The 19,429-nt window shown below is 49.4% G+C and overlaps 2 protein-coding genes and 1 long non-coding RNA gene across 6 annotated transcripts in view; 2 read left to right on the top strand and 1 right to left on the bottom strand.

Annotated features, from left to right (window-relative positions):
• Positions 1-19,429, top strand: part of LOC144169567 (sodium/potassium/calcium exchanger Nckx30C-like) — a 357,968-nt gene that overhangs the window by 37,361 nt on the left and 301,178 nt on the right. The window lies entirely within an intron of this gene.
• Positions 11,999-14,467, top strand: LOC144167537 (uncharacterized). Its single transcript, XR_013322027.1, has 3 exons — positions 11,999-13,118; positions 13,395-13,597; positions 14,169-14,467. It is a non-coding gene; the product is annotated as an uncharacterized LOC144167537 (long non-coding RNA).
• LOC144169566 (uncharacterized) lies at positions 14,706-15,620 on the bottom strand. Its single transcript, XM_077698798.1, has one exon. The coding sequence runs from the start codon at positions 15,362-15,364 to the stop codon at positions 14,747-14,749; it is 618 nt and encodes a 205-aa protein (XP_077554924.1). The 5' UTR covers positions 15,365-15,620; the 3' UTR covers positions 14,706-14,746.

Below are 19,429 nucleotides of genomic sequence, written 5' to 3'. Positions count from 1 at the left end.
CGAAACCGTGTTTTGCGTGCAATATCCCCTTGAAGAGAACACGTTTCAAGTACGTTCGAGAAAGCTAGAACACGTTTGGCGTAACTGTATTGGCAGGAAGTTTCTACGATGAAATAAATATAAGTCTCAGATATTAGTCTCGCTCAGATAAAATTTGAGCTGATATCTTACTCTTTGCGGAATATAGACATATATGGGGTTATATACTAGATTCCGGAAAAGAGGCCCCTAGTGCAACCAGGCTCTCCAACTTCTGTTGGAGAGATTGGAGAGTACAACACCAGCCGCTCTCCCCGTGAATTCGAAAGTTTTGAGTTTTACTGTTTTACAGCCATCCCAGGTCACTGCCATTTTCGTTGCACCAAAAGTAACGTATTCTGTTCGCTTAACTCGCCTTTAACCTTTTCTAGACTGTTTCATAGGTAAAAAAAGCTTGATATCCATCTTGAGCGAGGCTTTCCTCTTCCCCAAAAGGCGAGTGGAAACGAACGCTAACAGAACGAAGTCGTGAGGAAAAGTCAGAGAAGGCAGCACAATGGCCAAATTTGGCGGGAAGGCATGTTGATACCGGGAGTTCGGCCACGTTTTCAAGGAGGCTCTCGTCTGGGGACGTCACGCGCACAATGGCCGCACGAGCAACGCGGGCGACAAAAGCGGAACCCCTCATTTTGTCCCGAATCTTGGCCCGCGTCGGGGCAGCAGCGACTGGGCCGACTCCGCCCCGAGCTGAGGGGCCGTGCATATAGTACTTTTATATATGCGTGCATATACGCCATCTGGAGGACAGGGGCCATTTTTGTCCTTCCCGCCTACATTCAAAGGGCACAGAACGCGGGGGACGCAGGGGGAAATAAAGTTCCGTACAAGTCGCGAGAAAAATCCGGAAGCAAGAAGAGACGAGCAGCGCGGAAAGAAACTTAAGGACATTTAAAGGGAGCTCTAGGGGTTAGGAGAGGAAAAAAAGTATTAAATTAAATAAAATGGGAGAAACGGAGAACCTAGGGAAACTATAAAAGCGCAAAAAGAGGGTGAGAGGGAGGGAAAAGCGGGAGAGGAGAGCTGAGAAATGGGGAAATCGATAGCAGCAGGAGGTTCGGCGGACAACCTTGACGCCAGAACTGGCGCAAGGACGGTGGTGGAGGGTGGTGGCGGGCCGGGCACGCTACATCGTCGCCGAGTGAGCGAGGGGGAAGGAGAGGGGGGGGGGGGTGCCTACCAGGCGGGTCACTACAGGACCGCTTGCGAAGGCAGAAAACAGAAGAGCAAACGAAGGGCAGAGAAAGCCCGGACGTGTGCGGCGTAAAACCAAGAGAAGACACCATCCATTGTGCCCTTTGGGAACGAGCAATCTACTCGCCGTGCGATATACCGTCCGTGTTGCTGTTGATACCAGTACGGGGGATCTGCCCGCAATGCAGAGCCCTGTACATTTGCAGAACAACGCTTTCTAGCTTCTTTGTTTCTTTTTTTTTGTCATCACATCGAGGCGTTTACTTTGGTTGCGCGTCCATCTTACGGATGTCCTCTCCCTTGTCTCCAGTTTCTCCAGACGCAACGAAATGGTCTTCCAGGAAGAACGCCCCCACGACGCGCTTTTTCGGGATGCGTGTGTGTTTGTGTGGCGAGTCGTTCGCGGGATTTGGCTCCCGGAGAAGTTTTGAAACAACTCCTTGAGGACCGTCCCGGACGCCACCGTTTGGGGAAAATGTCACGCCTTTGTTCCGCGCTGCCTCTCTTGTCATTCTGGGCGTGGCGGAAAATTCTGGGCGTGCTCGAGATTCCCACGTTGCTGTTCTGAGATAAGACCTTATGTCCTACCAGGGGATTGCTGGCCGTGCAGTGGAAATGCAGAGCTTAACAGGAAACGAAATGCCCAACAAAATCAGGCACTCAAGCAGCCTTTAGCACTTGCCACTTCAGTAGGAAGGAGCGATATGCGGCACGGCGCAGGAAGACAAACATCGCCGAAAAACGTTTTGCTTTGGTGGCAACCTGGCTGAAAGAGCGCGTGACCTCCCTGCGAACGCTGTCTTTGAAACGTGCGCCCGAACCAAGGTTAGCTTTGCTCCACAGCTTACTCTAATGCACGGTTAACTGCAGGACGACGTGAACTTGCAGTAATTGTCCTTCGCCTGCGTCGACAATGTCAGTCAGCTTGTTCTAAGGCATCAGCTTTTGGGAGCTAGGTGTTATGAGAACGTGCTTTTAAATGCAGAGCATTTCTTAGCCTCGCCTCTTCCTGCGTCGGACGGCGTCCGCAGCTCCGCGTCCGCAGCAGGTGCGCCTCCCCTCCCCTCCTCTCTCTCAACAGCAGCTGGCGCGCGCATGCGTCGTAGTCAGCCCGTTCGCTCCGTCGCGGTCTCGGCGTAACAGGTGCGTCATAGCAGCGCGGTTTGGCGTGGAAGGGCGCGCGCTGCTTGCGCATGCGCGCTCTCCCCCCCCCCCCCCCCCCCCCCGTACTGCTGTCCCTCCACTGCGCGCACTGTAAATATAAAGCGGCTAGCGGCCGCTCGTGCTTCAGTCACTGCGTTGCTCCTTCCTTCCTTGGTTAAAGCGCGCTCCACCCTAACGCGACTTTACTCTCCTCTCTCTACCCCAAACCAACACCAACGCAACTACGACCCAACTACCCACCTTAACGCGACTTTACGCGGCGTTAACGACCCCCAATGCTCTGCATTTACTCGTTTCCCCTCGCGGGAAGGCGCGGGAATTTTTTTTTGTGTATTCGTTATTTTGCCCGCAGAAAACTCGGGCTATGAGCAGCGCGAAGAGGAAACGCCGAATTAAAACAAGAAGTCGGCTGCGTGTGCGACCGAAAGTGCAAAGAACTAAAGCTCAACCTCGGGATTAGTTGCGGTAGCTTTGAAGCGAAAGCTCTGTTACTCCGGGTACAAACCGAGAAAACGGCTCGTATGGTCCATCCATCTGACCTTCAAGATCAGCCAAGGTTAAGCCAGCGCCTGTTGCGGTTTCGCAGTGAAAGCCTCTAATCGCTAGTTCGTTCCAGGGGGAAATGTGTGGAGAGGAGGATATGGGAAAAGAGTGGGTGTGTGTCATAATAAAATGATACAAGGAAGCGCTGGCTGTATCTACGTTCACCGAACGGGCATGCCATAAGCGCCGAGTTCCGCATGCGCGTTCACTGCGCGCTGTCGGCGAGAGAACTGACCTACCGTTTGGCAAACTTGGTTTAGCCACGTTTTAGCCAATTTTTGGTTTAGTTTAGCCAATTTTGGTTTAGCCAATTTTTTTTGCTGCAATGCCGTGGTGGCCTATTGGCTGAGGTATACTGAGCACAAGGGTGCAAAACCAGCCCGCCAAGTGCATAAAGTTTTTTCAAGGTGAAATGAAGGTGAATCGAGAGCACTGAAAGTTAAAGAGTCAAGCGCACTTGCGTGCACTTGATTCGGTCGTCTTACAGCATTTTTAATCGCAGACGGGCAAATTATGTCACTTCGCGTATATGAAAATTGTATTCCCTGCAGCTTTACGGCAGGGAAAGTGCTAACCAAATATTCGGCAAGGGTTTTGTGTCTGAATGCCCTTACCGTCACAGACTAACCTGCTTCATCTAGGCTTTACCAGGCTTGTTAAACGTCAAATTTCAAATTGGTTTTTCTTTTGACGTATACACTTGCGGCGCTTACCTTAAAAGCTTCCAAAATAAACGTGCGTGTTCGCCACTCTTTTTATTGAACTTATAAAGAGGAAGCAAAATGAATGGGGCAGGATGTCATGCATATTGCTATTATTACATCTTTATCCATGCGCACGCACGTGCTCATCCCACGCCAGCAATTGAATACAAACATATTAGTCATGCCCATGACGACCCCGCTACCCCAGAAACACTCTCCCAGTATTTCCTTGAAAACGTTTCTTCTGACCGACTATGGCAGACTTACCATATCTATCTACCATGGTGATGTCCCCCAGTGAACTGTGCATACTTAGTCGCTTACTCAGTAAAGTGTGTGCACTGTGCAATAGTGTCCTGATACTGGAAGAGTGTCCATTGTGTGGATTAAGGCCTTACAACCCCCTTCTTTGTCTCTATTTCCCCGCAGGGATTTTTGGCCCCTCGCTATAAAAAAGGGTTCCTTTCGCTCACGGGCAAAAATTTCAAAAATTCCCGCGTATCTGCTCCTTTCGTTGCAAATGTCGACGAAAGACGATAGTCGACTGGCGTTCCTGCCAAGTTAATGCACCCCTTCCCTTTCCCGCTCACCTCTCATGCTGTTCCTCTCCCGTTTCGCTTCTTCCAAAGATAAACACGCTAGAGGTTTGCTCAAGACAATTTAAGTTTACCGCGCACCACTGCTCCATGCCGGGTGCCTCGATGCCAACCCTGCCGTACGGCGGAGACGCGCGTGAATCGAGCTCCTATACTACAACGTTTATAGAACCACGTTGCCTTACTCCACGAGCGTTCCAGTCGGAACGTGGACATACCTAGTGGAGCCTTCCGTTACTGTTGCCATTTGATTTCTTAAAATGCCGCCAGGAGCTATAGTAGCGCGGGCAACAGCAGGCGACGGTTTTCTGCAGTTGATGTAATATTTCACTAGCTAGCGCACAAAGCAAGCATCCATGAATGTTTTAGTGAAGGAGCACTGCAAATATAACCTCTACCTTATGTATTGATTTTCTGCATCGCGTTTGGGTAATGTTTTGTTCTTTTTCAACAATGCTGAGAAGTGTGAATATTGACACCGGACTTGGACGATTAGATTTGGCTGCGGGTATATAAGACTATTGCGTAGCTTCTGTTTCACTTTGGCCGGGTGGCTGAATCGAGTCACAGACAGACCAAAATTTCTGCCTTTAAGTAGCCCAAGAAACACTATCGTGTTTAAATATCGGCCGCAGGAAAACGCAGCACCTCCCGGAGGAGCAGAAAATGCTTCAGCATTTTTCTGCTGGCGACGTTGGCACCGGCACGTGGCATCGTAAGAACGTGACATTTTTTGGCGCACGCGGGGGACCGGCTTTCGGGATCAAACCCTGGAGGTTTATTCGCCGCGCTAATACCGCGTTAATTACGTGACCGGGCCGACGGCAACAAGTTTGGCATGACCCTCTTGACGCGAAATGTCAGCGTAGTATAACAGCAGGTGGGGCTCCTGACGTTAAGCTCGAACTTTGACCTGAGCCGCACACGTCATTAAATAGCTTTTCTGAAACGTTTCTACTTTTTTGCGTTGCTCTGACTTTTGAAATATTTTTTTTATAGCCTGCGCTCGCTCGCTCGTGCCTTGGCAGCTTCTCGGAAACTCGCACAGTTTGCCTGCTTGTTCGCTCACGGAAATTTTAAAGCTATAAATTTACTTGTCTCCAGCGGAAAATGCTAATGCATTTCAAAAGTCTCCGCGTCAACGTACCAGCTTATCACAATTTTTTTTCTTGTTATATGTATATATCGACCGCTTTAGGTAAGACACACGTAGCTTGTTGAGCACATCGCACGGAAAGGCTCTAGAGTAATTTAGACTAGTGCACCTCAAGCATTTGAGCCTCTGTTGTGTTTTTTTGGTATTACTGTTTGCATACTTTCACAGCGCACGGGAAACTAACTGACGTGCTAGGTGCGGTTCTAGACTTACAAGGAAGGGCAGAATAATGGTCACAGCTGGCGACCAAGACACGGCTTTCTGGAGCGATAGAATGCGGCCGCCTGAAAGGAAAAAGAGAATCTCAGCAGCAGAAAATGGGTGACATGAAGATTACAGCTACAACGTGCGGCATGATGGTGACGCATGTAAACAGCAGGGCTAGGCTAGATTTTAAATTCAATAAATGTTTTTTTTTTGCACTTAATGTTATCAAAGCAGCGAAAAAAAAACAAAACAGGTATTCCACCCCGAGCGGCACGGAGCCTACAACCAGAATTCCAGCACCCATCGAGCCCACTTATAACTCTTCAATACTTTACAACACACACGTAAGAACATATCCTGCACACCATGGGTGCACATGGCAACCTTCTAGCACATGCTGCTGCCAGGGAGCGACTTCAAGCATCTCCCGTGGTTCCCAATGCACCAACCCCTCCCTCCAGTCGGATTGGCAACTTCGGCCTCGGCGTATAAAGAAACTAAGCAGACAACGTATGCAAGATGCGGCACCAGACGGGGTCCTCGACCTTCTCAAACCTCTTTCACGCTCGGGGGAAATATTCGCGAACCAAGTCTACGCTAATGCGGCCTACACCCCTCATGTCATTTACAAATGGACAGCCCCTGCAGGGTCCGAGCTCCACCGCTGCCCAAACTGTGGTTGTGATGGCACACCAAATTTATTTCATCTAATCTGGCTCTGTCCCGCCTTTGACAGAGGCCGTGTGCAGCTTTTAGCCATTGGCCCGGTACCTACATGCGGATCTGAACACATACACCGGGTACGGGAAGATCCACCAACCCTTGAAGTGATTACCGAATGCGCTCTTGAGAATGGTCTCTTCAGAATGGTGTAGCAGCTTGTCCGGCTCCCCAAGAGTGCACCACACATGCTCTATCTGCCCGGTCTGTGTGTGAATAGGGAAAAAAAAAAAACGAGTGAACTGTGACCCTATATGAACAGCGAGCCTATGCATGAATATGCAGAGAACTGTGTGAACAGTGAGCATAGGCTGAACTGCTCTGTCCCCTACCTCTTTACCCCTCTCCCCCCAGGGCATCTGGCCTCCTAACCTCAATAAAGCAATTCTCTCTCTCTCTCCTCTACACCCGTTTCTGTCAACTTAACTTAACGTACTCTACCACAAACAAACATTTTAAAATCGCGCAGTCGTCTCGAAAATCTCACCATTTCTCTTGTCACCCGACTGGCTTCACTGAAAATCACCTTTCAAGACGTATCTCGTCTTTTTGTGCCCGCAAAACCACAACTCCCCTAACACTCCTTCCCTTGAGCAGATGGAGACTGCCCTGACAAGCTCGGCATTGCAACTTCAAAAAACCCTCGTGCAGGTGCAACGAGCCCTGAATTCGGCGCATGCGCCGAATTCAGGGCTCGTTGCACGAGGCTCGCAGCCTCCTGGACACGGGAGGCTGACCCCATCCCCGTCCCAAGCACCCTTCTGCCAACTCAAATAGATGTTTAACCCTGCTCCCCCCCTTTTAACAATTTGTCCGTTTTCGAGGGAGATTTCTTAGAAACCGTTAGTTTTTGTTTACGCCCTAAAAGACCATGTCAAGACTGGTGTACTCAAAAGTTCATTCTAATCGCAGCCCCCGCATTTCTAGAGCAGCCGGGGAAGCCGCTAGATGAAATTCCTTTCCCCCAAAGTGCATCTGTCTTCGAGACACCGGGCCTGCGAAAATAATATACTGCGCATGGCGTCGCCTGCTTCTTCCGCGGTTTATCCCGCCCGCTTCGGTGAAATTGCGCGCGTGCTAAAAGCCTCGGGGAGAAGCCAAGAGGCGGGCGGCCTCCTTTAACGATGTCCTAAACGCGCGAAAGTTCTCGTAAAAGGGCTCTCTCTTCACCTGACGGCCGCACAATGGCCGCATTAGCGCTCGCGAGCTGCCGGCTACGACTGGGGCGATTAAACGTTCCAGCGAGCTGGCCTCCGGCACGCACGTCTGCGGGGTCGGCCGTGCTTATTAACGAAGCGCCTGGGTGCCCACGGAGGCGCGAAAAAACAGTCAGTCCCTCGACCAGAGCATTACCCTACATTTCGCCATGGCTGGGGATCAGGACCGAGGCAGCTTCCATTATATGAAGCGTCTTCTCGTTTCATCTCTCTTGCTTCGGTTCTCCGAAAAGCCGAGGTTCCCTTGAAGTCAAGCGCGGTTGACGGCCCGGCGTACTTTTTGCTGTGGATGATTGAATGGATGAATTAGAGGTGTACAATTGATCGATTAACCTTCAGAATTGATTGATTGATTGATTGATTGATTGATTGATTGATTGATTGATTGATTGATTGATTGATTGATTGATTGATTGATTGATTGATTGATTGATTGATTGATTGATTGATTGATTGATTGATTGATTGATTGATTGATTGATTGATTGTAGGGTTTAACGCGTCGACGCAACGCAGGCGATGAGGCGCGCCGTAGTGGAGGGCTCCGGATTACTTCCTCCCGAATAATCGATTAATGCTTTATACGCGATTAATTTTTCAATCGGTTATTAGGTTGAAGTCCTGTGAGTGAAATGAAACAAGGGTGCCAAGTTTAAATTGTGCGCAAGCGTGTTGATAATATTCGTGTTCAAATAAATTACCCGCCGTAGTGCAGAACAAAAAAATGATGCAGGTATGCCCAGAGATGACAGTGATTAAAAACGCAGGTTGAAAGGCAGGACAGACCGGAAAATAGCTACTCTAAATACAAATATACGCGGCATGCAAAATGGCGAGTGGGCACTCACACCGTTTTACTGTTATATAAACCAACTATGGAGTTAGTAAACCACTAACAATGGACATGGTGCGAGTGACGAACGCGGTGGTAAGTGTCTCGCCCGCATCAGCGCCATGATGATGATGTGCTCAGATCATCTGGGATGTCTGTAATGGGCTCGGATTGACTTAGCCTTATTTTTTATTCTAACTTCTCTCTCCCCCCCCCCCCCCCCCCCCCGTACTGGGTTGTATGCAGGTGAGCTCCACGCCAAGCTCAATAATATCCCCAGTGCACTTCCTTTCCTTTTGTTTTGTGCTTGGCTGTTAGTCTAGTGGGATGCCTACAGTCTGCGCAATTAAATAATTATATACTGAGGCGTCTGGTGGATTATGAAGTTGAGCGGCTTGTAATGGAAGCTTGATCTCCGTCATTGGCGTTCCTAGTCATCCTTCCGTACGTATAGGAACTGAATATCTTTTCTCCTATGTGTGGCGTTAGTGCGAAGCCCGAGCTGAAGTCTGCCGATCAATATATGACCCACCAGGGAAATCCAAAAGGCAAGGGATTTACATTCTGTGGCACTGCTTCGTGCACACGTTGCTTCATCGCGAGGCGGCATAAGGCTGCACTCGGGTCGTGTGCTTGTGGCAGCTAATCTGTCAGCTCCGGCGAATCGGGGGGCTCGAAAGTTCTAAATGTCGCCTCGTCTCGTGCACGTTTTAGTTCGTTTCGTGGTTCGTGTGCGTGCATGCGTGCGGCCACTTATGCTGTGAGAGCCTGTAGGAACTGCACCATCTAGACGCACAGCATCGGTTGGGAAGCACCGCATGTACTCAAAACGCTTTGTGGACACAGAATCCACTTTCCTTCGGCATTCACTGACCATTACTTTATCTTTTAAGGACACCGCTGCCAAATATTTAGTTGAGCGGGAAAAAAATTTCTATATAGCGTCACGATGCAGACATTTCAATGCATGGAACTCGTTTAAAAAGGTGAACCGTGTTATCTAAAACGCTCTTTTGAAGCGGAACAACGGCACCGAGTGATCCGAAATGTTATGCTTTATTCAAATTTGCGTTAAAGGTCCTCAGAAAGCCACGCAGTCTAAAAAAGCTGGTACGAATTGTATTGTATATCCCCCAAATGGACCGAAACCCAAAAATATGGGCATGAGCGCCGCTTGAGAGAGACAGACCTGCTGGGGCTCGAACCCAAGGCATCAGCGCCAGTACTCAGCACTCTACATCGAGGCTACAGAGCTCGGACAGCGAGAGGTGGATGCAAAGTAATCCTTAGCATTGTAGACTTCCACCAGCTCTTCGTCATTGACTCGAGGCATCGGTGGCGGGATCTGCGAGTAATCTCGGGAAGTACTGGCACACTCGTAGCCATGTATTCAATTATCCATTTCGGCTTCTAGAGAATGTGGCGGCCACGGTGACCTCTCCCAAGTAGGGTGTCTTTTCCCCTTTAGCATTAGCATTTTTTTTTGCATGCGCGGTAAGGCTTGACGACAGCGCTGGGGAGCTTTTTTTTTTCTTTTTTTTTTTTTTTGCTAAATGCGCGGTGATTTCCGGTGTCTCAGCGGTCCCCGCGAGGCACACGCTCACGAGCGCTCGGCATTTTCTCGGTATTTTTTTTTCTACAACGGCGAACAGTATCAACTGTGGTACCGGGGTCTTAGCGCCCGGCCGCGGCTCCCAAGAAAGACACCGAGTTCCCCAGAAACCACACCTTTAGTCAGCTCTGACCCGAACCCGTCCGGAGGCGTCTGATCTTCTCCAAGCCCATGCACACACTGCCTCAGTCCCTCGTCACGCTCCAGCGCGCACACGCTGCGCGTGCCCCGAACAGCGTCTTTCTCCTCTTCTGCGCGCCGTTCCCACACAACTGCTCCGCTGTTGAAACAATTAAATGAGAGTGGGCCCTTTGTCGACCTCAGCGCTGTATGTGATCGAACGTGTCCGGATGGCTGAAGGTCAGACCTTGTTCCGGAAGGGCAGTCAGGTTACGTGCTAACTGATGATTTACCAGTTCCTGCGTTAAACTCCTCAACTACACGAAACGAACACGCTTTCTCCATGTTTAAAAGTAAGTCGACCAATCAATCACGCATGTCAGTTAAGCATCGCAAAAAAGAAAGAAAAGAAGAACACGCCAAAGTACGGAACCTTTTTTGTCCGTATTTTTTTTTTTTTAATTCGTGAGTCTGGCTTACTGCAAGCGAAACCATTCCGCCCCTCTTTTGAAACGGCCCTTGCCACTTCTCCAGCAGTGATCGTCGCTGCTGAAGGCTTTCTCCGTATGCGGCTCATCTATGCGCCTGATAATGTTGCATGTGCGGCGGATTGCCGCTCGCTTGCATTGAATGCCCAGTCACGCGAGCCTCTTACTCTGCACGGCAGACGGTCGTCTAGGGCGACTTTTGACTTCCTGCAGTCTTAAAGATGCAAAGGAGCGTTTCTGGATGTCATTATAGACCCTTTTCAGAATGCTACGGGCATAGCGGACGAGCGGAAAGCCAGTCGGGCAACCTGGAGCGCGGCCATGATGAAGGAAGCCGCGATACGGCGGCAACGGCGGTACCGAAGTGGCTGTAGCGCGCCTCTGTAGATCGCAGTACCGGGCGAGTGATATGGCGTGCGCGTCTCGAAAATTGGTATTTCCTATTACCGGATGGGACAACAACCTCTCCGGTATACCGACTCTCAGCGAGAAGCGCATATTGGAGTTTTACTCTATCAAGTCTACCACGGAGCGTTGCTTGGAGCGCAGCTACAACTTTAGCGTAGAATCCTACGTTGTGCCATCGTCCGTGAAGACAAACAGCTGCAAGGAAAGGTATGCTCTCTCTCTTATTAAGGTTCACGAATGATCAAAGCGCACTTCGTATCAATACTGTGTGTATTACACTGCAGCAAGCTTGTTACCATATAATTGTTTGCGTGAGAGTCGATCGTACAAAGTAGGCGCTGAGCAGTTTGATGCACCCGAAAAGTGGACGTAACTGCGACTACTGGATCGTAAAGTGGAAACAACTCACAGAATTCGTCGTTTTTGTTGCGTCGTTCTCTGAAGTGTGAACATTCCTGAAGCACTAAGTCGCACAGCGCTTGAGGTTCGGTAAAATATGCATTCCCCCTCTGAAGTTGCGCGCGCTCTTACATCGCTGTAACTGTGCCTGCGAGTGAGCAACACCAACGAAATCCCGACCAAGTAGTAATTTTATTAATAGGGAAGGAGCTTGTGTTTCTGTGAAACAGCCGGAAATGCGTCTTGAGAAACCAGCAACGTAAGTGTAAGCTTCTAGGCGTGCGTCCTAAACGAATTCTATAAGCTCTAAATACATTAAAGAGGAAAGACAGCTAAACGTGCTTAACTATGAAGTGGCTGCTTATTAGAGAAAAATGGCGCCAGTAGAAGTGCATTGCAAATTAAAACATGTACTACAAGCTCCGGAATCAAAACGGCACTCGTGAAGTTATTAATTTATGTGCAACTAAATTTCATAAGTGTTACTGAAGTTCTGACAAGCAGTTACAGAAGGGTTCTAAATGTGAAGAGCTTGCCATGACGGTGACGAAAAGTGTTACACAAGTGTCCCATAAATTTCGGCTCGAGGAAAGCGACGAGGAACCAAAATGTGCAAGTTTTCATGCAAGGCTGTGTCAGAACGTGCTACATCCATGTACGGCAGATGTGGTTCAACCAAACCTGAGCAGCATTGAGCTCGGCTAGCGTACTTTCGCGTTAAACTGCTCTGATCTCGGCATAAATTTAATGCTATGGCCACGCAGCATTCTGTGTTTAATCTGCAATAGCTCATCCCTTTCTCTAGCATTCCCCTATGCACCTATGCATGCCCATTATGTTCCACGAATCATTTTCTCCCCTGGACAGTGGAGGAGCTCAAGGAGGTTTCAGACACAGCGTTTCAACATTACGATCTGCTTTCGCAGTAAAAGCCAAGGCACTTTATTAACCATCTGAGAGATGAGCTTGTGGAATGTGCGTAAAGTTCACCATTTGTAAGTATAAATGTTGTGTGTAACTTTTTTTTTTTTTTTCAGTGATGGACTATTTTTTTTGAAGGCGGAATGCCACCGCAGCAAGAAGAAGAATTCGAAACCTTACAGCGTTATTGCTGCAATAGACAGGCAAGGGGCCATTGTCGATGGCAGCTGTGAGTGCGCGGCTGGAAAACTAGCGTGCAATCATTTGATGGCAATGCTGCGTACAGTTTCCCTCCTCCAGGCCAAAGGGTTCTCGGAACCCCCTGAACTCTTGTCATGTACGGACCTTCCCCAACAATGGCGGGTGCCCCGTACCTGTTCTACAAAAGGAAGGTCCATTCAGGACGTTGACTGGAGAAGCGTGAGAGAAGGTGGACTGGTTGTTCCAAAGTTCGGACGGCCGACTGAGCGTCGGCTTTTCCCCCGCAACGAACAGCAGCAAGAAGCGGCCAAAGTTGAGCTCGCCAGAAATTTGTTGTCACTGGACCCCGGCGATGTGTTTGCGCTGGGTTTGTTGAACACTCCTGGGCAGCCGTACAAAAGGACTAGATATGGCCTGGCACCAGCTTCTTCTCCAATGGCCTGCCAACAGTCACTCCTGCCGCATGGCTTCGATGTGCGTGTGTCAGGGATTTCACCTGCAGCCCCTTCCCCTGCTGAAGCTCTACCTGCACCAAAGTTTTTTGAAGGTTCCGACACATGGGTTCCTCCCACCCATCTGAAAGAAAACAGGATCCTGCAGGTATGTTTGCGCATTGTGCCCCTTCATTGGCTTTATTTTTATCAAAGTTTACCTCATGCGTACTAGCCGTTACCAAACGCTGTTGAACCATTGAGCCACTGAAACGCATGTGTACAAATGACAATATTTATTTTTTACCAGAGTAGTGCCCAGCTGCACTGACGTGCAGCTTGTGCATTATTAGTCCATATATTTAGAGTGAATTTTATCTGCCACAAATGAAGCTTGGTTAGTTAGTGTAAGCGAATGTATTCGGTTTTTTTTTCCGATGAACAGAAGGTGTGCACGACGCCAGCTTCCTCTGCTCAGCTTGAGCAGGACACACGGAAACAGGCAAAAAGTGGGAGGTGGAGAGAGGAAAGGAGCCTGCGGGTGACATCATCCAACTTTGGTGTCGTGGCAACAAGGGCTCGCTGGACCTCGAAAGGCTTGAAAGCCTTTACGGACACCAAGGACCTGTCTAACATCGCTCCCATAAAGTACGTAAACTGGCCCAAACGTCATTTTTCAGTTTTCAAAATACCTTTCACAGTAAAGAGGCACAACCAAACTCGGCCTTTTCGAAGAGACTTCACCATTTAGGGGAAGGGGGGGGGGGGGGGGGGGGGGGGCATGCTGCTGAATGTCTGCCAAGCATATTTATGCTACTTGTATACACAGCTGCAAGATCTTGGAAAGTAGCCTTACTATGGTTGAAGCATTACCGGTTGAATATTTAACTGAGCGTTCTCGTTCGCTACTATTCGGCTCAATGTAGGTAGTTTTACCTTTTCCTTGAAATTTTATAGTTGGTACTTGGCTACGTCAGATTCCTTCTAGTGTATATCCTGCAATAAGGCTCTAAAAACTGCATGTCTGAAAATGAACTTCAACGCTGTTGCGTGCAAAGCATCAAATCGAGCACTCCCTTTGTACTGCAGTGGGTTAAGCTGCACCTTGTGGGGAAGTCATAGTAGTTCTATGGTTCAACTGGTTACAATGCTGGGAATGCCGGTTTGGGTTTGTACTTTTACTTTGTACGAACACTATTTTTTGCTGTTTCATGTGCAGGTACGGAATTTCGAACGAGCCTCTAGCAGCCAGAAGGTATGAGGAGGTTTTGCGCACCATGGGACACCACGTGACTGTCAGCACTTGCGGCCTGCTGGTGAATCCGGAATTTCCATGGCTTGGAGCATCACCCGACAGGATTGTCTTTGACCCGACAGAGCTGGGCTATGGTGTTTTAGAAATCAAGTGCCCATATTCACTCCGTGACAAGACCGCAGACGAGCTTGTTGCAGAAAGCTTTTGTTCTGAACTGAGTGACAGTGGCCCCAGGCTTAAGCGAAATCATTTTTACTACTCGCAGGTAATCGGTCAGATGGGTGTGTCTGGCCTGAGCTGGGGAGACTTCGTAATTTTTGGAAAAGATTTCATGCTCGTTGAGAGGATTAGACTGTGCCTGAGCGAGTGGGAAGCGTTAAAAGCAGACCTGGACGACTTCTATTTTTATACTTTGCTGCCGTACCTGGAAAGCTGTCAGTAAGAGGCACACTGCCGTAGTAGGGCACCAAGTCAAACATTTCCACAATAAGCGTACAGGTTTATTATTTACACGTGTTTGTATAGTGCTCAGTATGCACTCATCAGTTTTCTTCCTTCAGCAGAGGAGGTTGCAGGTTGCTCAAGATAGCACAAACTGCCCATATTTGATTGGCCAAGGGGGCTAAGGAGATCGGAATGGAACGATCAAAAATGTGGTATGTCTTGATACGCTGAATCCTCCGTTCAACATGGATGCGGAGCGCTGCAATTTCTTGGGTCTTCTGGGCTTCACGCTCCGTAAATTTCCCGTCTTTCAAGAAAGGCGGTATGTTTAGCTGAACACCCTTTTCCGCAAGAAGGTCCTCGATTCGAAAACCTTTGTCGGCCATTACTGAATCACCGGGATCGAACCTCTTTTTCAGGAAACCGCTCCTGATAACACATTCTCTGTCGGACGTGCTTCCTGTGAATAGTTCTGACACGTAGGTCAGCACCCCACTAGGTGCCACACCAACAAGCCCTTTAAACGTGTGGCCTGACTTGTAATGTGAATAAACATCCGATTGCGTCACGAATGATGACGGCACATCACAGTGAATCTCGGTTGCATCGAGAAGCACACGAGTTGACCTGTATTTGTCTATAAATGCTGCTGGCATGGCAGCGTCAACTGCACATCGGGATTGCCATATGGGCAGTTCAGTCATCTGCAAGTACATAAAGTCGATCCAGGATGAAAATATCCTGGATACAGTGCTGGTTGATACATTGAACAAGTCGCCAATGTGCCGATGAAATAACCCAAGCCGGAGCTTAATCAAAACCAGAAAAAGTTGGTTTTCGACATTGACCTTGCGCCGTCGGCCACTGTTTCTATGGCCACTGCTGCCCTGGTGCCGTCTAATGTTTTCGCCGTCTTCCCCAGCGTCCAGAAACGTCAGAAAACGAACAAAATGGCCATAGCTCCTCAACCCAGTATAGAACTGAATGTCCTCATCGCTTTCTTTAAATTTTTCTATTCCAAATGGAGCATTCTTTTCTTCCAGGCTTTCAATGTTGCGCTGAGCCTGAACGAGCTCGTCACGAAGCAGGCCAAGTTCCTTGCCCTGAGCAGTCAGTTTATGCTGTACGTCCTGGAGCTCTTTTTGCAGATCAGCTTCTTTTTGCTTGCTTGCAGCAGTAAAATCCTGTAGCTCACTTCTTTGTGCATTTAGCTGTGCTTGCAGGCTCAACACACTTTCCCTGTTTGCAATTTCTTGTCTGTCCAACTGCTGCTGCAGTTTCTGCTCATTTTCCCTGCTTGCTGCAAGTTCCATTTCCAGTGCAGCAATGGTGTCTCTGCAGCTGCACACAACAGCTGAAGCCTGCCCCTGAATTTGAAATTCACTACCCAGAAATATTTCCTGTAGTGGGGCGTGATTTTCATGAACTGTGCTGGGTGCAGCTAGCTGCTGAGAGAGAACATCCAGCGTGGGAGGTTGGTTTTCACTTCCATGTTCTGCATCATGCAGTGAAAGCAGACTGGGGTCTGGATTGGGTAGGTGACATTCTTTGCTGTGCTGCTTTTTCGTGGCAGGGTTGAACGTTCGTTCACGAGGTGGCTTCCTTGGCGGCTTTGATTTCCGAAACGAAAAAACAGAAGGCACAGCTGAGTCACGGAGCAGCCGCCGCCCACTTGCTACACTAGTCCAGAAGTCGGACTCTACAAAGTGCTCCGAGCAAACTTTGGTTGCCTTTGAAATTTGAAAGTGTGGTCCTTCGTCTCTCTTGATCGCAGCGATCCATCTCCTCTTCATTTCTTTTTCAGCTGGGAATCTGTGATAAGAAACCTGCAAACAGAAACAAACACTTCATAGTACCATTTTTACTATTCATCACACGACCAAAGCAACGCTGCTTAACCAGTTGGGCTGTGGGGCTGGTGTGGTTATCAGTTAAATAAAATACTTAGCTCAGTGCACTGAGACCATGCCTCTGTCTGTCTCGTATGCTTACTCGCCAACGCGCAACTAATGTGGCGCAGTGCGAGACCGCTTTTCGTGCGAAACCAAACAAGTTGAGATACAGAGAGAGTTGACGCCTAAAACAAATGCGTAAAATTGGCTAAGTTGGTACGTCAGTACCTGGATCGCAACAACTCGAAGGATGGGACGGTAAAAGACCAGAAACGACGCGGTGTTCGTCGTCCTTTTGCTATCCCGTCATTCGCGATGTTGCTACCAAGGCTTGCAACACGCCGCGCAGCTCGCTTTAACTACAGATAATGCCGTTTACGAGCGGCGACACGGTGCAAACCTCTGCAGCAGGCTGACGGAGGGGGTTTCGTAAAGCAAGAACAAATGCGCCAGAACGTAAGAAGCGGGCGTGCGCATTACGAGGTGAAAAACCAAGACGACGACGAACAGTGTCAATGCCACCAAACACCATCTTACGTACCTTTCGTCCGGCTGTGTCGACGTATCCGTGCAGTTTGCAGAGCGGGACGCAGCAGTGAGTCGGCATGATGCCGGGCGAACTCGTAACCACATGTGCAGATGAAAACAACAGTGAGAAAAAGCACAGAAACCGATGCGAGTGAACAGAACGCCCAGTTGACTGCGGGTGACTACGAGAACGCCGCAATTCTTCCTTTATGATGGCGCCCCTTGCGAATGGCGTCAGTGTTGCCATCATGAGAGCTGGCGTTTGTACTATGTTGCCAACCTTTCTGAAAAGGGTCTATTGCAGCCCTATTGACGTTATTTCGCTGGAGGGAAATCACACTCGGCATAAGGATCTAACCTCAAAGCTTTGTTCGTGGCATACAAGAAAGAAAAAAAAAACGCTTTATCACTTGCCAATTTCCCTGAGCGGGTACGTACCAAACAGTTCGAGGGCATTGATTGATTGATTGTGGGGTTTAATGCGCCGACGCAACTCAGGCGATGAGGCGCGCCGTAGTGGAGGGCTCCGGATTAATTTTGACCACCTGGGGATCTTTATCGTGCGCCGAAATCTCGCACACACGGGCGTTTTTGCTTTTCTCCTCCATCAGAAAAGCGGCCGCCGCGGCCGGGAAACGAACCCGCGACCTCGTGCTCAGTTCGAGGGCATCATCATCAGCATTGTCATTAGATCACGTGTGTAAAGTTGGCTTTTTAGCAGCGCCTTTCCGCCTACGCCACCACCGACGGCACAAGTCAGCCATTACAAGCTTTGCTTGAAAAATGTCTCGGGGCTCTTAAGTCTGCGTACGTTGTTTGAGTGCGAAAACTTTATGGTTTTCCCTGGCGGTACGTAAACGGACTGGAGGACCCGGATGATTTTTAATGTTTTGTTAATTTGGTATTACATAAACACAAACATTTTCACGCCACTGCTTCTCCATAACCACCGTTTTCCGTGGCTGCAGTGCACCTGCTCTGCTCACGTGTCGTCACGTGTTCTCCCGACGCACTGCTCTCCACGAGGCGCCATTCCGCTCCGAGGCAGCTACAGGCTGAGCAATTTCGTGTGGGATGCAGAGGCATTATGCATTATTTTAAACTTGTTGATATTCTACGCCCCGCACCTAAGCCGGTTGAAAGGTACCAAGCTACACTCATTTAGGAAAATTATGCGTCGTACTGTCCTAAGGAAACATTTTATGCAAAAACGATAGCGGGTCTCGGCAAAAAAAAAAAAAAAAAAAGAAAAAAGGAAAAAAAACCTCCCTGCCAGGGCTCCAATCCGGGCCGTTGGTGTCAAAACCCCGTACGCTACCTTTGGGCTGCTGGGGCCGAACAGAGAAGGTTTTTTTTTGCAGTTTCTCAAGGCAAAAAGAAAGAGTGTTCCAAGCCAACCAGAAGATGGCGCTAGCTGCGTACAGGATGCGCCGGGCTCGTAGTCATTTGGGGACAGAATTTCGCCTCCGAGAGGCGTCCTACCCAAATGGCTGGGAGGCACATAGCTGGAGTTTCGGGAACCGCCGTAGTCGCACAACAACGGACTCGGCGTCTTCCCTTTGCTTTAAACCCCCATCGTGACACTCCGCGTCACGAGTGACTTTTTTGCGCAAAGTTTCACCCCCAAAGAATCAACGCCCGATGCATTTACCCCACATCGCCTCTTCTAATGGTAAGAGAACGTGGCGGGGAGCCGTACGTACTGTGGGAAAACTGCGCTTCAGCATCTAGTGACGCCCGTGAAGGGAAACGCAAAACAAGGCATCTATGAAAGCAAGCGTCTTGTTGGGCCAACATGCAACACATGTTATGGCAGTGCCCCACTATGCAGACCGACAATATTATTCACAACAAATCAGACTGGGAGGCCGCACTGCTCAGCCCCAATAAGGACACCCAGAAGGCTCTTGTGGCTCTAGCGATCCGTGCGGGACCTTCAGTGCTTCAGCGAGATCCGCCACAGCAGTCACCTCCATGAACGGCCCGGCCACAGGAGGCCGCCGTCGGGTCAAAGCTAGGCTGGACCGCTGACCCTCTGAGCAATATCCGGCCACTAAATAAAGTCCCCCCCCCCCCCTCCCTCTCTCTCTCTCTCTCTCTCTCTCTCTCTCTCTCTCTCTCTCTCTCTCTCTCTCTCTCTCTCTCTCTCTCTCTCTCTCTCTCTCTCTCTCTCTCTCTCTCTCTCTCTCTCTCTCTCTCTCTTCCAACTTCGGAAGGCACAAAAATCCCGGTACTTCGCCGTCCTCTTTGTTGCGTGGCTCATCGGCACCACGGGAAATTTCCGCGGGATATTCAAACAGGATTACAACACGTGGAGTCGTCAGTTCGGCCTCTGGCGGGCGCCGCGGCAGCCCTATTGCC

The sequence above is a fragment of the Haemaphysalis longicornis genome, unplaced genomic scaffold (assembly GCF_048455015.1).
Source record: "Haemaphysalis longicornis isolate Haplotype H1 unplaced genomic scaffold, Haemaphysalis longicornis Haplotype H1 scaffold_2, whole genome shotgun sequence".
Taxonomy (NCBI): Eukaryota; Metazoa; Arthropoda; class Arachnida; order Ixodida; family Ixodidae; genus Haemaphysalis; species Haemaphysalis longicornis.
Note: the sequence above shows the minus strand (reverse complement) of the source record. Positions and strands in the feature narration are given on the sequence as shown.